Source organism: Artemia sp. Qi Xiang Cuo, chromosome 14 (assembly GCF_049724085.1).
Source record: "Artemia sp. Qi Xiang Cuo chromosome 14, ASM4972408v1, whole genome shotgun sequence".
Taxonomy (NCBI): Eukaryota; Metazoa; Arthropoda; class Branchiopoda; order Anostraca; family Artemiidae; genus Artemia; species Artemia sp. Qi Xiang Cuo.
Window position 1 is genome coordinate 9,976,934 of NC_142807.1, and position 18,715 is coordinate 9,995,648.

Genomic DNA, 18,715 nt, shown 5'->3' on the forward strand with positions numbered 1-18,715 from the left:
TCAGATTTCCTTTTTTTGTCTATACGCTTATTTAATATAATAAAAAGTAAATTAGAAATTCATATAAATTTAATTCCTAAGAAATTCCTTGCTATGCTTGTTCCTTTGTTTATGGAACGCAAGGATACTCCCCGGACATTTATATTTTATTATAGTTCATATTATATTATAGTTCTATTATTCTATTATTATATTATTATTATTCTATTATTCTATTATTATCTATTATAGTTCTATTATTCATATTATATTATATTATAGTTATATTATAGTTCAAGTTTGTTTCTGAAATTTATTACTTGTGCTCATTTATAACCCATGGCAGCACAATAGATTAATGCTCTGTCTGGCGATATGGGGCCCGGGCCCGATTCTAGCTGCCGCAAGGTTGAGCCACAGGCGTACTACCTGTCAGGAAGACCCGGCGACTGAAACATTGTTTTGACATCCTCTGCGCCATCAATGGCTCTGAAGTGTCTTTATCCTTCATCGTTATCGTGGATTAATCTCCATCCTACATTTGCTTATCTTTATATTTCTTTTCTTTATGCATTGAATCTTTACATTGGTTTTGCCAATGGTGTATATAAACTGGAAATTTAAATTCAGAAGTAATTAACTCAAAATCTTCATGAACCACTTAAACCGACATAAACTCCAAACTCAAACCACTCAAACTCGAACCTCTCAATAATCAGAAAGACGTTTAGAAACTACTAATAAACAAGACAGAATAAGTATTTCAATAGTATTCAATAGTATTTTTATACTATTTTTTATATGGTCATCTTCTGTTCTTACAAAGTTAAAAATATTTCCACGCTTACCATTCATTTGAATAATCTGCCGCTAGAACAGTATCGATTGCAACGAAAAAACAAACAAACTTTAAGACACAAATAAACAGTTCGTCTTAAAATCATTTATTTTGGAAGCAGCACAAACGTGACCAATATTATGCACAGGGCGCACGATCATTCTTTGGCATTCAAACAACTTCGGCTTGTAATTAATTAACAATGTCTTTTGCACTTACAGAAGGTACCGAATCGGCCTTCAAATTATCAAATCACCATACAAAAATTTCTATATTATTTTTATACTATTTATAGTATTTTAATAGTATTCAATAGTATTTATTCAATAGTATTTCAAAGAGAATAATAGTATTTCAATAGTATTTCAGAGAAATCTTCTAAACGTTTTAATGCGCCACAATTTAAAAGATCTTTTTTACGAATACCTATCAGAAATAGGAGATTAGTGGAAGAAAAGAAGAGATTAGTGGGAGACAAGAAAAGATTGGACCCGTATATTAGCGGGAAAACGCCTTTTATATAAAATACATAAACTCTCAATAATATAAAACAAGCAAATTCGTCATGAGAAAATAAGAGTACATATGAAAAGAGGCAAGTGTTTGGACATAAGTTTTCGGATCAAAGTTGACAGTCTTTAAACATGAATAAATGTGCAGATTATTCAAATCAATAAGATAGCTGACTTCCATTTTTATCTCGCTATTAACATGGCATCACCTAGCGATTTAGGGCGGAACTATTAGCTTATATATCACCCTTGTTACGGCTAAAGGTTGTATCTGACATTTTCAAACTTTTGAAATCATTGCCAAAAACGTTTTCTGAGCTGCATTCAAAGACAGAATAAGCAGGACAATGTATGTTTAATTACACTTTGATCCTCCCTTTGAGAACAGCTTAGCAACCGGTTTTGGGCAATTACCACAGACCTGCGAAAATGTCATATATGAGTAGAAGGAATAGCAGCAACAATACGTGAAATATATACGCGAGTATTTTGGAAATAAGTTTATTGACCAAAATCACGAAAATCTTATTTGACTTATTGACCAAAATAGAAAGTTTATTGACCAAAATAGAAAATCTTTGAATATAAATATACGCCTTGATTCTTTTGACAAAAAAAGAAGAGAAAATATATTTTAAAAATAGCCAAGAAAATTGAGGTTGATTTCCAGCTAGTGGACCAAAAAAGTGAAAATCAAAAAAGCAGATATTTTGAGAAGGACCTCCACCAAGCTGTCCTCAGTGCTAAAAAATGACAAGCAACTAACCTTTTGAAGTGAACTCAAACAGATCAGAAGAAACACTGAATAAAAAAACTTTATTTCAGTGTTTTTCAAAATGTATTTTCAATATCTAGGGGGACGAAATTTGACATTTTTTCATGACTATCCCAATAAAGACATTTTTCAAAATAAGGGGGAGGGGGAAAACAAATCTAGGATGACATGGCTCCCTCCCCTAATTATCGCCACTACTATGAAGGGCTGTTTGGCATAATCTGCCCATAGAGGAAGGGGCGTTTTGGACTATTTGGATGAATTATGATGCCCTTGGATGATTTACAACCATGAAAGTTACCCCATCGATTTAGCTCTAATGATTTTTCCTATTTCAGGGAGTTGCTCAGAGTAAGTGACTTATCGATATAGGATATTTCTATCAACGAACGTCAGGTTTCTCGAACCAATATTCCTTCGGAGCCCCCTCCCAAGTACAATCACATCCATGATTGAACAATTTAAACTGCTAGAATTCATGTGTAAACTTATGATGTAGATTCTGCTGTTAATTTTTGAGTCGAAAGTTGGCTAATGACATTGTTTATGCTAGATCGGACAGCGTCATTTCTCAACCATTTCATTAGAAATTACTTAATATATTGCCGAAGTAGCGTTTCTTATTCCCTTCCCAAACGATTATCACACAACTTATTAAACTAGTTCGCTATCAAATTCGTATATAATAATCATTCTTTTAACAGAAGCAGCATTGATAAAACGGTGTAATTTTACCGTTTTCTGTACATTTCTTTTGGAAAAATTTGTACAATACAAATTTTCCGATATTTTTTTTCTTATTCTTTTCTGACTCAAATATCTGTTCAAGTTTTAGTTTATTGAATATTATCTTAATTTTACGGCAAATTTTTAACCTGCTGTTCAGATGGCACAAATTAATCTCTTGCGGTACAATTTTAGCCGGAGAAATGGTACTGTTTATTTCAAAGAGTTGTCAATGCTAAACAAAAGTATTATTTTACAGTAAATAAATAAAAATATTAAATAATTAACCTAGAACATTCTTAAAACGTTAATAATATTTATACACACATATTATTCATTGGAATAATCTGCCAGTAAAACAGTAGCGATCGCGACGAAAAAACAAACGAACTTTAAGAAAAAAGTAAACAGTTCGTATTTTAATATTGTTATGGCTAATTTTCAACCTGCTGTTCAGATGGTAAAAATTAATCTCTTGCGGTACTATATTAGTCGGAAAACTGGCGCAGTTTATTCAAAAGCGTTTGACAACGCTGAACAGAAGTATCCTTTGACAGCAAATAATAAAAAAATGATTAGCCTGCCGTTCTTACAAAGTTAAAAATATTTCTACGCTTATCATTCATTTGAATAATCTGCCGCTAAAACAGTAGCGATTGCAACAAAAAAAACAAACAAACTTCAAGACACAAAATAAACAGTTCGTCTTAAAATCATTTATTTTGGAAGCAGCACAAACGTGACCAACATTATGCACAGGGCGCACGATCATTCTTTGGCATTCAAACAACTTCGGCTTGTACTTAATTAACAATGTCTTTTGCACTTACAGAAGGCACCGAATCGGCCTTCAAATTATCAAATGACCATACAAAAATTCGTTACAGTGGATTAGGGCTGATTAAAACAAATCACAGAAATATTGAATAAAAACTGGTGAAAATACTGTATTTCGATTTCCACTAATAATCAGCCACTACTGAATTAAGTAGAATAAACGGTAAATTCAACTGGTTTCAAACTGGCACTAATATTAGCAAAAAAAAAAATTAAAAAAAATAGATTTTCTACCTTACAAAACTGACATTACTGAATTTTCGCGTCGAACTTGTAGAAGAAAAAACGAATGAAATAAAAATTTACTTGAAAAATAATGAGTGGTATTACTTCACGTATGGATACTGACATAAAAGAAAGGTCAAGAATACGGTAGTACATTTTATAGTCCCAACCGTCGGTACCCATCTCTGTTTCATGGCCCTTCAACCAGGGGGGGGGCAGTCATCCTGTGATGTCGCATATCCTTCCTGTTTACCTCCCCCAGATTTTTCCAGCCACTCATTTAGAGCCGGGTTGACTGGCTGAGCTTACAAAGTCAAGCCACTGACCCATGTTCCAAACCCCCAGCAACACCAGGATTCGAACCCCTGTCCTCATGGACAAAGCATTCCAAGCGTAGCACGCTAACCCATTGGTTAGGACAGCTAGGATACTGAAAGGTTGTATGAAAATTGATCAAACATATGAAAAAAAAGAAGTGAAATGAAAAAGTCATGGACAGTCAAAAACGTTCATGCAATATTTGTAAATATGACTCCACCAGGACTAATGGTTTCATATTTACCAGGAGTAAATATTAAACCAGGATTAGAACCTCCTTTACTTAACAAAGACTAGTCTGAGCTGTCAAGATATGTCACTGAAAATTGGTTTCTATAATTAATCAAACACTTCCCTATATGGCACTTCTGACGCAACTGGGAAATCCTCGAAAAAGTGGTGAAGATATTCAAAAGTGGGTCTGCGCTCAGGGTCCGTGTGCCAACACTCAAGAACAAGTCCATATAACATGTCTGGGAACATAACACCACTTGGCTTTGGCATTCGGTAGCCTCGTTCCACCTGTTCAATCACTTCTCGATTATGCATACCTGCAAATAAAGTTGTACGTGAATAAAATGAAATAGTGAAAAAACTGAATGAACTGAATTTTGAACAATCACGAACAATGAATGAACGTTAATTCATAGAATCACCTAATAAAGTTGTACGTGAATAAAATGAAATAGTGAAAAAACTGAATTTTGAACAATCACGAACAATGAATGAACGTTAATTCATAGAATCACCTAATAAAGTTGTACGTGAATAAAATGAAATAGTGAAAAAACTGAATGAACTGAATTTTGAACAATCACGAACAATGAATGAACGTTAATTCATAGAATCACCTAATAAAGTTGTACGTGAATAAAATGAAATAGTGAAAAAACTGAATGAACTGAATTTTGAACAATCACGAACAATGAATGAACGTTAATTCATAGAATCACCTAATAAAGTTGTACGTGAATAAAATGAAATAGTGAAAAAACTGAATGAACTGAATTTTGAACAATCACGAACAATGAATGAACGTTAATTCATAGAATCACCTAATAAAGTTGTACATGAATAAATTGAATTAATGAACTAAAGTATTATGACTAAGAACGCGTTCAACACCACAATTATTGCTATTTACCATCTTGTATCTCTGTTTAAAGGACACGCTGGACGGTCAATCATTTTGATCAAAAGCTTCCGTCAATCAATTAATTAAAGCATGATTGACCGTCTAGAAACTAATTGGATCATCCAAATTTTCTATCAATCACCATCAACGCTTGACTCAAGCGTCAAACTGGTTCCTAGACGGTCAATTATGCTTTAAGCAATTGATTGACGGAATCTTTTGATCAAAATGATTGACCGTCTAGGGTGTCCTTAACGACACTGGATAATAATAATAAAAAAAAATATATCCCGCCAATTGTCATTTGCACTTACAGTACAGAAACATTTTTCGGAAGCTCAAACGTGGACTTGAATGTGCAATAGCAAATTTTATAAGTATAGAACATATGTACTCAATATGGCCAAGCTATCACAATAAGGGTGTTGAGAAATATTCAATTAAGCAAATCGTCAAATTTATTGGAATTCCCGACTCAATGTTTTTCGGAAAAATATTTCTGCTTTCAAAAAAAAAAAAATCAGAGAAAAATTAAAAATACATATTGATGAAGATGGTATCAATGATTGTTTTCCCTTGTTGCACATGTTTGTAACCTCCAATGAAATTAATTTGTAATCTCCTGTTGAAGAACACCTATCACAGCTTATCAAATGGCTCAAAAAAATACTTTTAAGCCGACAATATCGAGAAATTTTTGTGGATTCAAGACCCATTCAGGGCCAAGGCTCCATCTGAATTTACTTCTTTGGAAGAAGAGTCTCTCGTTGAGCTGTCCTGCGATAATATGCTGAAGACAAAATTTGGTGGCATAAACCTTTCTAATTTCTGGATATCAGTAAGAGGCATATCAAGGCCGTACACAGGGTTTTTTTCGGAGGGGGTTTTACCCAAAAAAAATTCGGGGGGGGGGAGGGTTACACAAAAAAACCTCAAAAGACGCATACACATTTTTTTACATCCATTTTTGTTGCGTTTTTACGAGTCAGAAAAATATTTCGGGGGGGGGGGTCAAACCGGGTAAACCCCCCTTGGATACGGCCCCGAGGCATATATCCGAAAGCTCTACGTAGATTAATTCCATGTGCAGCATTTTATTTGTGCGAAGCTGGCTTTTCGGCTGTCGTTGTAATAAAAATAAGAATTGTTCGAAAATTAACGCTGCACAAGAAATGAGACTTGCCATGTTTAATCTTATTCCAAAATTTGAGATGTTGTTTAGTGAACAGCAAGCCCATCCCTCCCACCCTCCCATCCCTCCCACCAGTGATTTTAATAATGTCAATCATTAACCGATGTTCAATAAATTTTCCCTGAATTTGAAATTTGTGTTTAATCTATTTCTAAACTACCCTAAAAACGTTAAAGTGAACCTCAACTGCACGTGGAACCCCTAGTGAATGCATTTGCACTACGATCAGGTGCTGCAACCAACACCATGGTGACTGTCCAGACTCAATATGTATTTTACCGAAATTAAGTAAAAAAAAACAAACAGGTTTTTTCAACTGAAAAGGAACAATATTAAAACTTAAAACGAGCAGAAATTATTAAGTATATGAGGGGGTTCGCCCCCTCGTCAATAACTCGCTCTTTACGCTAGTTCGAATTTTGATCCAATTCTTTAAGAATGACCCTGGAATCATAAAGGCCGTTTAATTAGAATACATAGCTCTTTTGAAAGTACTAAAAAAAACGTAAAGAGCGAGGTATTGACGAGGGGGCGAACCCCCTCATATACGTAATAACTTCTGTTCGTTTTAAGTTTTAATGTTGTTCCTTGCTTTCAGTTGAAGAAAAATTTGTTTTTTTTTATTTAATTTCTGATAATTTTTTAAATAATGCTGAGAAAACCGGCGCCCCTTTATGGGAAATTTCCTTCCCCCATGAAAAATTCCTCCATGGACAGATCCTCCCACGTAACCCCTCCCCCACCAGAAAGAATCCCCCCCTGAAACCTCTGTATACTTCCCAAGAACCAATGTTGTATATAACCAAAGAGCAAATCTCATAACTTTCGGCCCATCTCCCATAAGGACTGGACAGTTAATTAGCTCTTAAAGACATAGTTATTAGATTTTTCGACTATTTTAGAGACAATGCCCATTTAAAAATTTTAATCAGGTGATTCTGGGAAAAAAATTAACATGGGCGTGGGTCTAGTTGCCGCCCAATTTTTCACTTAAAAAGTTCACAATAACCTTTATTTTTCTTTTGAATGAGCCCTCTCTCGATATTCTAGGACCATGGGGCCGATAGGATTACCCCTGGAAAAAAAACTTATTTCTTCTGGCAAAAAATACAAAATTCCACATTTTTGCAGATCGGAGTCTGAAACCTCTACAGTTGGGTTCTCTGATACGCTAAATCTGATGCTGTGATTTAATGATGGTTTGTTATTAAGATTCTATGACTTTTAGGGGGTGTTTTCTTCTTTTTTCGAAAATCAGGTAAATTTTCCGAGGCTCGTAAATTTTGACTGGTAAGACTAAACTTGATGAAACTTATATATTTGAAATCAGCATAAAAATCCAATTCTTCTGATGTATCTATTGGAATCAAAATTTCCGTTTTTTAGAGTTTCGGTTAACCTACTATTGAACCGGATCGCTCCTTACTTACAGTCCGTTACTACGAACTGTTTGATAGTCAAAATCATACGTTTTATATCATCCCAAGGAAAATAGTATCTCTGTCAAATTTTTCGCTGTTAAATCAATAATCGCTTTTAAAAAGGCAAGTTTTCCAATTTCTCAAGAAGATCAGAAATGAAAAAAAAAACTTTTCTTTGAGAGTCATGGAAAAAATCGCTGTTTTTAGCATAACCCGAAAAATATTGAGAACATCTGGAATAAAATGATACAAAATTCCCCAGAGCGTCGCTATAATCCCAAAAGTCAGATTACTTTAAAGTTTTTTTTTCAGACATTTACACGTTTTTTTTTACGTCAGATGTTAAGACGTTACATTTATATATATAACCCACTCATAAACTGAAAAACAGTGGAGTAAAAAAAAGATAAGACACGCTACAAATAAACAAATTAACGAAACTATAACGAAATTAACGATTATACAAAATAAAACAAAATGTAGCAATCAGGTAAGTACCAGAAGGTAAGCGCCGTAGGGAAGCACCTGAGGTAAGTTTACGTTGAGGTAAGTACAAAAGACAGGGATAATATCAATAGTAGTCGAGCGAACGATAATTTTTTTTATTTCGATAAGAACATAGCAAATATAGAAGAAAGTTGCAATGCCGGAAATGGCGAACAAGAATTAAATTCAAATCACTTTCTCGAAACAAAGGGTACAGGCTAGACAAAAAAAAAGTATAGCATGATATGCGACAATATTTTGACTAAAAACAATTACAAATAGAGTAAATGAAAATGTAGAAAAGGGAGCATAAAACTTCAAAAGAAAAACAAAAAAATCTATGGGAAAACAGACAAAAACAAAACCCAAAAAACTTTTAATAATAATGAAGATCCGAATGTTTCGCCTTTAAATCCGGAAGCTTTTATCAACAGAAAGACAAAACAAAAAATAAACTAAATGACATCGAATTAATAAAGAAAAGAAAAAAACAACAACAAAAACTAAAAACAAAAGAACTCGCATCTTAATAATTTCCAATGACGTTATGGACGTTATTGAGATGTGAGTTATTTTGTTTTTCGTTTGTGTGTGTTTTTTCTTCTTTTTTAAACTTTCCGTTTACTTTAGTTTTTCCGTTGAAAGGCTTACGGACGCGAAGCCGAAATATTCGTAGCTTTATTATTATTAAAGTTTGTTTTTTCTATCACTGTCTTATTTTAAACATTATATCCGTTTTTCTATATTTTCGTTTGTTTAGTAATGTTTGTATTAGTAAATGGAAAGGGGATGTGGTCTAAGAAATTAGTTGAGTATAAATAATAATTTACAATAAATACAATATTTCTTGGTGCCTGTTCTAGTTACCCTTCGACGAAATTCGGTTTGGATTTTGTTGCAAGTATGAAGCTTCCTCATTAATTCGTGACAACTGCCAACTAAACTAACATAAAAAAAAAAAAAATTCCGGTGTCCTAGGCTAACAGCGTCTGAATTATTTGTCCTTTTTTTTTTAATTTACGCAGTTTAACAGCTTTAATTGGTAAAATTTGACAATTTGAAACGGATTTTGGCAAACTGCCGAATCGTTAAACCCGAGTTTACAACCTACTACAATAAAACTAACTATTAGACAAAAACACACTGGAAAAACCGTACTCACTTAGAAAAAAAACAAACTGGATTTCGAAAAAGAAACCATCAAGAAATTACCATATTCAAAGATAGTACTCTTTGAGTACTAAGATAGTATAAAGATAGTATCTTTGAAGATGTTGAAAAGTAACATATTCAAAGACAGATAATACTTAAAAATCAATTGGAGACCTAAACTGTTTTTTCTTGAACATCAGACACGAAACGTGTAAGATAGTACAAAAGTAATATCGTCTAAAAACTTAATTCTTTATATATGTTACCTGTGTTATTTTGAGGCGACCCCAACCCCTATTCAATTTCAAGTCTTACCTCATCTACGGTCTATCTTAAGCTCATATACACCTTAAAAAAGTAAATATATAATAGAGAATATAGGCCAAATAATTTCATAGAAGTTCTTCACTTTGCCTGTTCTATTTTTACAATACTTTTCTTCTTCAAGTCCGTATATTTGTGTTTTTTTTTCTTATTTAAAATTTCATCTTTTATTATAACTAACCAATAATTATTATATATTCTTTTTTAACCATAAATAACTATAATATTTATTATAAATAGCCGGTGGGGCAACAGACAAAAAAAAATATACCGATAGCATATACTCGTTTTTTAGAACTGAAGAGAAAATGTTTTGGCCCAGCCGCCCAATCACGATATTCGAAAACCCCCGACTTCCCTTAAAAAAAAAAGTTTTCCTGAGAATTTCAACTAGACCTTTCAGCCGGGAGACAAAACAGGGTGTACTTTCTAAAACATAAAATTTACCACAATTTAATGAAACCTAACGATTATATTCAATCACTATGAAGACAAATAATAAAGAGAAAAAATAAAAAGAGAAAATAAAGAGAAATATAAAGAGAAAAAAGTTTTTTATGCCTACAGGCATAAAAAACGAAAAGAAGACGCATACTCCCTTGTTAACATCCAAAAATCAGCTAAATGATTACAAAATTATTCCAGAGAAATACTCACTTTAGTTAGCCGTTATATAACATCGTATACTATAAATTTTATTTGCATATTTTTTCCGTCTTAGCATATGTAATCAAAATAAAATAATCAGGTAATTTATATAAATGTAGGACAAAGGACGACTTTGTTCAGTCTAGGATTAACTCTATTGCATGACGCTTTAAAAAAAAAATAATCGGATGTTCATATCTATGGATTATGGGCATTATCGTGTTTTTATTTATGAACTCGATTCCCCTTTGAAGGGGATGTTAGAGGGGGATTTCCCACAAAAAAATTTTCCACGGGAGAATTTTGAAAGTCTTTTAAATTTAAAAATAAGACCATTATTAATACGCGGGGAGGGGGAGATTTTCCGCCGTGATGGATTTTTCACGGAGGGTGAGTTTTCCACAGGGGGAAAATTATCCACGAGAGACTTTCCTTGAATTTCCTTTCTTTTGAGATTGCAGCAACGCCCAACGGTTAAGCTACCCATCACGCGTTGCTGTGTGTGTGTGCTACGCGAATGTGTGCTACAACACACATTCCAGAAAACAGCTAATTTCTATCATTTATGTATCGTTGGCTCCAAAACGAAAAGGCGTATCTCAGGTTTTCATAATCTTACAGGAAAGCGTGAATAGAAAATTTAAGCTTTTAGCGGGGATAGTTTCTTGTTCATGGATTTAAATAAGAATAATATGTTAGAACTACAGAGTTTACTGAACAACGTGACCATATTTTGGTTTAAATCCATAGAATTATTTTATATAGTCTTTGACTAGAAGTACTCAAACACTTGCCTCAGCAAATGTTTGAAAACTGAATAATAAACACTAGGTAACAATTGGGGCAAGTGAGCCATGGTAACAATGGGTAACATGGTAAATAGGTAACAATTGGTGCCAATTGGGGAAGGGGCAGAGGAAAGGGACAAAAGGATCCCCAATATTTTGAAACACAAGTTTTTCTATTTTGATTTTTTTAAAGAAAAAAATGCCCCCCCTTCCAAAATTTTGATAAATACTTTATTCTGTACTTCAATTTTTTTTAAACCAAAAAATTCTTGCCCCCCCCCCCATATTTTCGTGAACTGGCCTCACTTCTAATCAATCTTTTTGACTGTCTAACTCATTTTACGAAAAGCATATATAACACTCCCCTTTCATTTGGGACAAGAACGCATAAAATACAATTAACTGCATACAGAATTGCAAATTTAGGATAATTTAAAATAGCATAATTATAAAACAAGACCAACTGATACTGATGCCACAACGTACCCGGATAAGGAACCTGTCCATAAGTCAGCAATTCCATAAGTAGTATAGCAAAGGACCAAACGTCGGATTTCACTGAAAAACGTCCATAAAGTGCAGCTTCTGGTGCAGTCCACTTCACAGGGAATCTGGATCCCTGACTAGGGCAGTACTCGTCGTCTTTGATGACACGCGCTAAGCCAAAATCACAGATTTTTGCATCATAAGTATCATTCACTAGAACGTTTCGAGCAGCCAAATCACGATGGATCAACTGGCGGGCCTCAAGATAAGCCATACCACTTGCAATCTAAAAAATCATTAATTAATTGATCATTTAATTAGTAATTAATTAATAATTAAGTATATTAATTATTGTAATTAAGTATATTAATTTTTGTAATTATTAGTAATTAAGTATATTAATTATTGATCAATTAATTAATTAGTAATTAATTAATTGATCAATTAAAATGAGTAATAAAGAAAGAAAAACGAGCAAAAATGGGATTTTTATAGGCCAAATGAAGATACTGAAAAAACAAAGCGAATATTTCGAGAGGACAAACGCCTCTCTTCTTCAGCGCGAAACGAAACGATGTATCAATAAAAGCCAAAAATTAAAAGAATTAAAACCAATTACCTAACAACCATAAAAGCGAGTTATTCGCCAATATCCGCGATTTGCACAAAATCCAAAAAAATATGAACTGCCATCGACGGATACTAGCGAACAACTGACAAAGGAAAGGAAACAATTCATTCACTCGAAAAACAAAACGAACCAGCAATTAAATAAGTTGGAAAACTATGTCATTTGATTTCGGATTTTAATTAACGCATTTCTTGCAGACACCCCTTGAGACCTAAGGGGTTGTTCACGTGTTTGATTAGTTGACTGGGAAAGTGGTTCAAGGTTTATTTCAGGGATTACTAAAGTATCGGCTTCTCTTTTGAGAAAACCGAAATATGACTCGTTTATTCTTAAATCACCGGAATCTCTGTTTAAAGCTAGACCTAAATGTATAAATTTCAACAGCTTCTCTGTAGTGCTGGACAATACCTTTATCATGCGAAATAAGACTAGCTTGATTAAACAAAATAGTATGGTCTGGTTTTTCAAAAATGTACTCTGCAAGGGCAGAGTCAAAATTTTCTGGTTTGTTTCCGCTTTCTAAGTGTGTTATTAATTGAACTAGAGTGCTGAGTTAATCTATCTGTTAGTCACTGATCAGTTCTTCCAATATACCAAAGACCCAACGAACACGAAATTCTGTAGATACCGGAGTTCTCACCTGTCGGGATTACGTCTTTACCTTGGTAAATTTGAGATCTTATAGTTTTATAGAGTTTATAATAATCGTAGATGTTATTTTTCATTAGATTTTTCTAAATATGATCTGAAACCCCTTTGATGTATGGGAGACCAAGATAAACTGAATCTTCCCTTTGATTTGTGTTTTCTGTGGAACTATCTGATAATCGTTTAATGCGTTTTGCAATTACAGAATTTATTAAACTAATTGGATAACCATTCCCAAATAAAATATCTCTAAGGTGGTTGAGCCCTAAATCCAAGAAGCGTGTTGAACAAACTTTCAATGCTCTATCAATTAGAGAAGTGACAACTCCTCTTTTCACAGCAGGAGAATGATTGGAGGAATAACTTAAGTAACGGTCATTATTTGTGGGTTTTCTATAGACACTAAACTCGAAACATGAATCATTTCGGTGCACCAGAACATCTAAGAAAGGAAGACGCCTCTCTATCTCTGATTCCTGAGTAAATTTCAGTTTTGGATCCAAGGAGTTGAGCAAGTGAAGAAAAGAACCCAGAGACTCGTCACCATGCTCCCATCAATAAAAAATGTCATCTTTAAAACGAACCCAAAATTCAGGTTTACAAGAACTTTGCAAAACAGCCCTTTCTTCAAGGTCTTCCATGAAAATATAAGCCTGTATTTGAGGAAGAGGGGCTCCCGTGGAAACCCAATGTTTTTGTCTATTAAAAATGCCTATATAATGGAGGTAAAAAGTAATTATATTACAAAGGGCTGTAATCAAAATAAAAGTTTGTTTTAAAATAGCAGATTTTTCCGATATAAACGGGTTAGAATTTAGTTTTTGCTCCAAAAACAGTTCGGCCTTATGAGGATCACAATTGGCATACATTGAATCTGCATCAAAACTGCCAATTCTTGTATTTAGTTTCACCGAAACTTGCTTTACCTTGGAAACAAAATCAGCGGAATTTTTAATATGGGTTTTTTGAGCCTGAATTAGTGGGCGAAATATCACTGATAAGAATTTCCCTATTTTTGCTGTAGGAGAATTAAAAGAAGAAACAATGGGTCGAAGTGGATTACCGGGCTTATGAAATTTAGGAAGACCATAAAAGCGAGGAGACATGCAACCGCGTGGGTAAAACCTTTTGTACAACTGATCTGTAATTTCACCTTTTCCTTTTAGATAAGAAAGCTCTTTTCGGACTTCCTGTACAAATTTTTCTGTGGGATCGGTAGCTAATTGTTCATATATGTTAGAATCATTTAAAATTTCTCTGACTTTTTTGTCGTAATCATCTGAATCTAATACAAAAACAGTATTGCCTTTATCGGATTTCGTAATAATCCTAGAATGATCTTTATGAAGTGCGTGTAACACAAAGCGCTCATTTTTACAACGTAATATATAATTTGTATGAATAATAGAAAGAGAATCCAATAAAGTTTTAACAAATTGTGCTCTACACTCGGCAATCGCTCCAACACATAAACGAGAGCCACGAAATGCCCCCTCCGTGTTTGTGACTATTTCACTATATAATATTTTCGAAAGGGCTATAGAAAATTTCAATCCTTTCGACAGAACTTGATTTTGCTCTGTTGTAAGGGGCGTGGAGCTGAAATATATCACAGCAAGACCAGGAAACGCTTTTGGGACAAAAGGTTTATTATTAGGGAGTTTTTCCATTTTCAAACGGTGTAGTTTCTCAGAATGTCTGTCGTGAGATTCTAAACTACGGCTGAATAGCATTTTCAGCAATAGACTTAATTTTTTGAAAATCAGCACAGGAATGCGTACATAATATTTCTAGCTCAAGCCGGAAAATATCCTGATTTAACCGGTAGCGCTTGCTTTTGCAGTCGCTAATAACATGATTTAAAATACCAAACCCTATACGTTCTGTAAATTGCCGTTCGTTACGTGTGTTTAAGTGAAGTGAAGGTCGCATTTACTTGGTTAAAATACGGTTAATTTTACAATTATGAAGAAAATACTGTTGATTAATCAAATTAGCTTTTTTTCTCACAAGAGATATGAATGTAGTGACAAGATTGGTTGAATGCTCCCCATAAGCATGACGAAGATAATTTCTTAAACCACATTGGCCTGACATCACATAAAGAAAGAAAAACGAGCAAAAATGGGTTTTTTATAGGCGAAATAAAGATACTGAAAAAGCAAAGCTAATATTTCGAGAGTACAAACGCCTCTCTTCTTCAGCGCGAAACGAAACGATGTATCAATAAAAGCCGAAAATTAAAAGAATTAAAACCAACTACCTAACAACCATAAAAGTGATTTATTCACCAATATCCGCAATTTGCACAAAATCCAAAAAAACATGAATTGCCATCGACTAGCGAAAAACTGACAGAGAAAAGGAAACAATTCATTCACTCGAAAAACAAAACGAACCAGCAATTAAATAAGTTGGAAAACTATGTCATTTGATTTCGGATTTTCATTAAGGCATTTCTTGCAGACACCCTTTGAGACCTAAGGGGTTGTTCACGTGTTTGATTAGATGACTGGGAAAGTGGTTCAAGGTTTATTTCAGGGATTACTAAAGTATCGACTTCTCTTTTGAGAAAACCGCGATTTTGTGCAAATCGCGGATATTGGCGAATAACTCGCTTTTATGGTTGTTAGGTAGTTGGTTTTAATTCTTTTAATTTTTGGCGTTTATTGAAACATCGTTTCGTTTCGCGCTGAAGAAGAGAGGCGTTTGTCCTCTCGAAATATTCGCTTTGTTTTGTCAGCATCTTCATTTGGCCTATAAAAACCCCATTTTTCCTCGTTTTTCTTTCTTTATGTGATGTCAGGCCAAAGTGGTTTAAGAAATTATCTTCAGTAATAAAGGCAAACAATAATGCAATCATGCAACTTTTTGGCGCCAAATGCACCTTTATTATTATAGTTATTAGTTTATATTAATATTTTATTAATTTATATATTTTAATCATTAAATTTTCAATTAATCACCTTTTTAATTAATAATATTAGTACTTTTTTATTAAAAAATACACCTTTCGTAATTGTTAGATAATTCCTAAGAACACACCGGCTATGTATGACAAAATGAAACATGACAAAATGTTTTGTTCTTCACAAAATTGTGAAGAATAAAACAGAAATTTTAACTTTTTTTTTAATTTAGTACTTTGTTTTTGGTGCTTGCCTTGTCTTATTTTGTCCTTAGGACATCGAACTTTTGTTTTTTACTCTTTATTTACTTTTGTATACCGATGACGGCCAAGCGTAGGTCTGGACGAAAATATCTACATATCGAGTCTTCCTTTTTCTTTCCTGACTGGAAATACCTTAGTTTTTTTGTCCTTCACATTTTGCTTGCATTATGCCCGAAGAACAGCCTTCTTCATCAGTCAGGCTGCACAAAGAAAGATTCAAGAGAGAAAAAGAGGGTTAATTTAAATAAAACAGTGAAACAAAAAAAAAATGAATACAAAACTCTAACTAATAAAAAAAAGTCCGAATATTTTGGCTCCGTGTCCGGGACCCTTTTTCAATGAAAAAAAAAATTTAAGGAAAAAGAAACAACATTTAAAAAAAAAATAAAACAATCTAAAAAACGACAACTAACACACAATAGAGAGTAAAAAAACAACAACAAAATACCTCTGAAACCCTAGACTTGCAGAGGGGAAAGGGAAGGGAGGATGTTTAAGAATACTTAAAATTTTTTCTGTATGTATTTTTTCTTTTTGTTGAAAAAAAGAGAAAAAAGTGGACAATTCTACAAATTTGCATCTTAAAGTGAATATTTCTGCATGGCTTTGGTCAAAGAGTCAAACCCCATTGAGCTCTTGCCATTCATCAACTACAGTTGACATTTCGTGGTAACCATTTTGTATTAGTAAAGATTGAATATAATTAAAATTAGCAAAAAACAGGTTTTTTCACAGGATATTTGACCCCTCTGCTGTAAATCTTGCATTATATTAACTAGAAATAAAAATTAAAAACAAGCTCGCTCACAAAATAACTTCAGATAACTGAATACCTACCACCCCTCCTCAGTTCCAGAAACAACACATTCTAGCCTCAATAGGAAAAAAGAAGAACAGGATTTTGGGAACAGCTTCCAAAGAACTTCCTGGAAATGCTAACAGGATCTAACCTCGTGTCTGAACTCAATCCTGGAACACCATCTTTTGTTTTTGCTTTTTACAAGCGAGAGAAAGGGAAAGAGAGAGAGAGAGAGAGAGAGAGAGAGAGAGAGAGAGAGAGAGAGAGAGAGAGAGAGAGAGAGAGAGAGAGAGAGAGAGAGAGAGAGAGAGAGAGAGAGAGAGAGAGAAAGGATCCGAGGTTCCATGTGAAAATTATAATCAAATAGACAGTCACTGAAATAAGACAGATACAGACCTGAGAAGCAATAGATACAAGATTTCCAAAAGTTAGTGACTGTCCTTCAGGTTTTCTCAGTAGCTCCAGCAAGCTCCCTTTGCTCATATACTCTGTGATAATATACAATGGCTCTTCTCTGGAGCAAACAGCGTAAAGAGTGATTAAATTAGGATGCCTGAAAGACTTCATTAGAGCTGCCTCACGTAGAAACGCCTGAGCTGACATTGATCCCGGTTTTAACGTTTTTACGGCAACATTAGTTGAGTTCCGCCATCGCCCTGAGAGAAATGAACAAAATAACATATAAATGTCAATATTTTTACTTACTGATATTTTGCTACAGTCAATGTCCAAAATTGGAGAATGTCGATATTCACCAGTGAATGTCCGAAATGCCTTTTTTCTCCTTAATTTAGTCAGCGTTGCCAGTGAACTTTTTCTGTTTTATGCAAGGTTTGGCGATGACATGGTAGGTTGGTTTTTAACCCATTTCTGAGATTTATAACCTAATTTATCCTAATCTAACCTAACCTGATTCTAACTTTTACTATCTTAGTTTGCGCAAAATTGAAAAAGCTGACTTGCAGAACTAATTGAAGCTATACAGAGAAAAAGGAATTTCATACATTCACTGCTGGATGTCGACATTAACCAGATTTTAGACGATAACGATAACATATATACAAAATAATATATAATATATACATATATGATAATGATATATTATATAATAATAATAAATATAATGGTAATAATAATAAAATAATATAATGATAATATATACATTCATTTATAAAAGTAAGCACCGGATAACTTTCGTACTTCAAATTTTAATTACCTAAAATAGTGGTTCTCAACCCATAATCACTCATGAGCCCCCTTGAGGCTCTCACATGCCCCTTGGAAAAGTTTTGTAAACAAATTCTCGGTTGAATAGAAGCAGCCAAAATTATACCTAAAAATTATCTTAAATGAGTGCAAAGCCGCTTATATTTCTCTTCTCCGCATAGGCAGTCTGATTATACTGGAGGAAAAAGAACAAAAACTCTCATAAGCTTCGACATAGCCCACGGACAAAAGTCCCTTTCCCCCAGTCATTTTCCCCTCCCTGTTAAACTTCAACAAAAATTGTCATTTTTGCAGTTATATAGCCTTTGATAACAGCGGTCGCCAAATTAAAAAAAAGTGGGAAAAGGTCAGCAAAGAATAAGCTAAGAAAATATGACACTAAACAACTTAAAAATC

General features: G+C 33.7%; 1 protein-coding gene across 1 annotated transcript in view; it reads right to left on the reverse strand.

Moving 5' to 3' along the window:
- Positions 1-3,019: 3,019 nt before the first annotated feature.
- LOC148944111 (tyrosine-protein kinase Src64B-like) overlaps positions 3,020-18,715 on the reverse strand; it is a 56,764-nt gene continuing 41,068 nt past the window's right edge. Inside the window, exons 8-10 of the mRNA XM_089100827.1 lie at positions 17,489-17,748; positions 11,843-12,128; positions 3,020-4,761 (exon numbers count right to left, since the gene is read on the reverse strand). Of these exons, the coding sequence (XP_088956953.1) occupies positions 4,550-4,761; positions 11,843-12,128; positions 17,489-17,748 (758 nt within the window). The 3' untranslated portion in view covers positions 3,020-4,549. The remainder of the gene's footprint in view (positions 4,762-11,842; positions 12,129-17,488; positions 17,749-18,715) is intronic.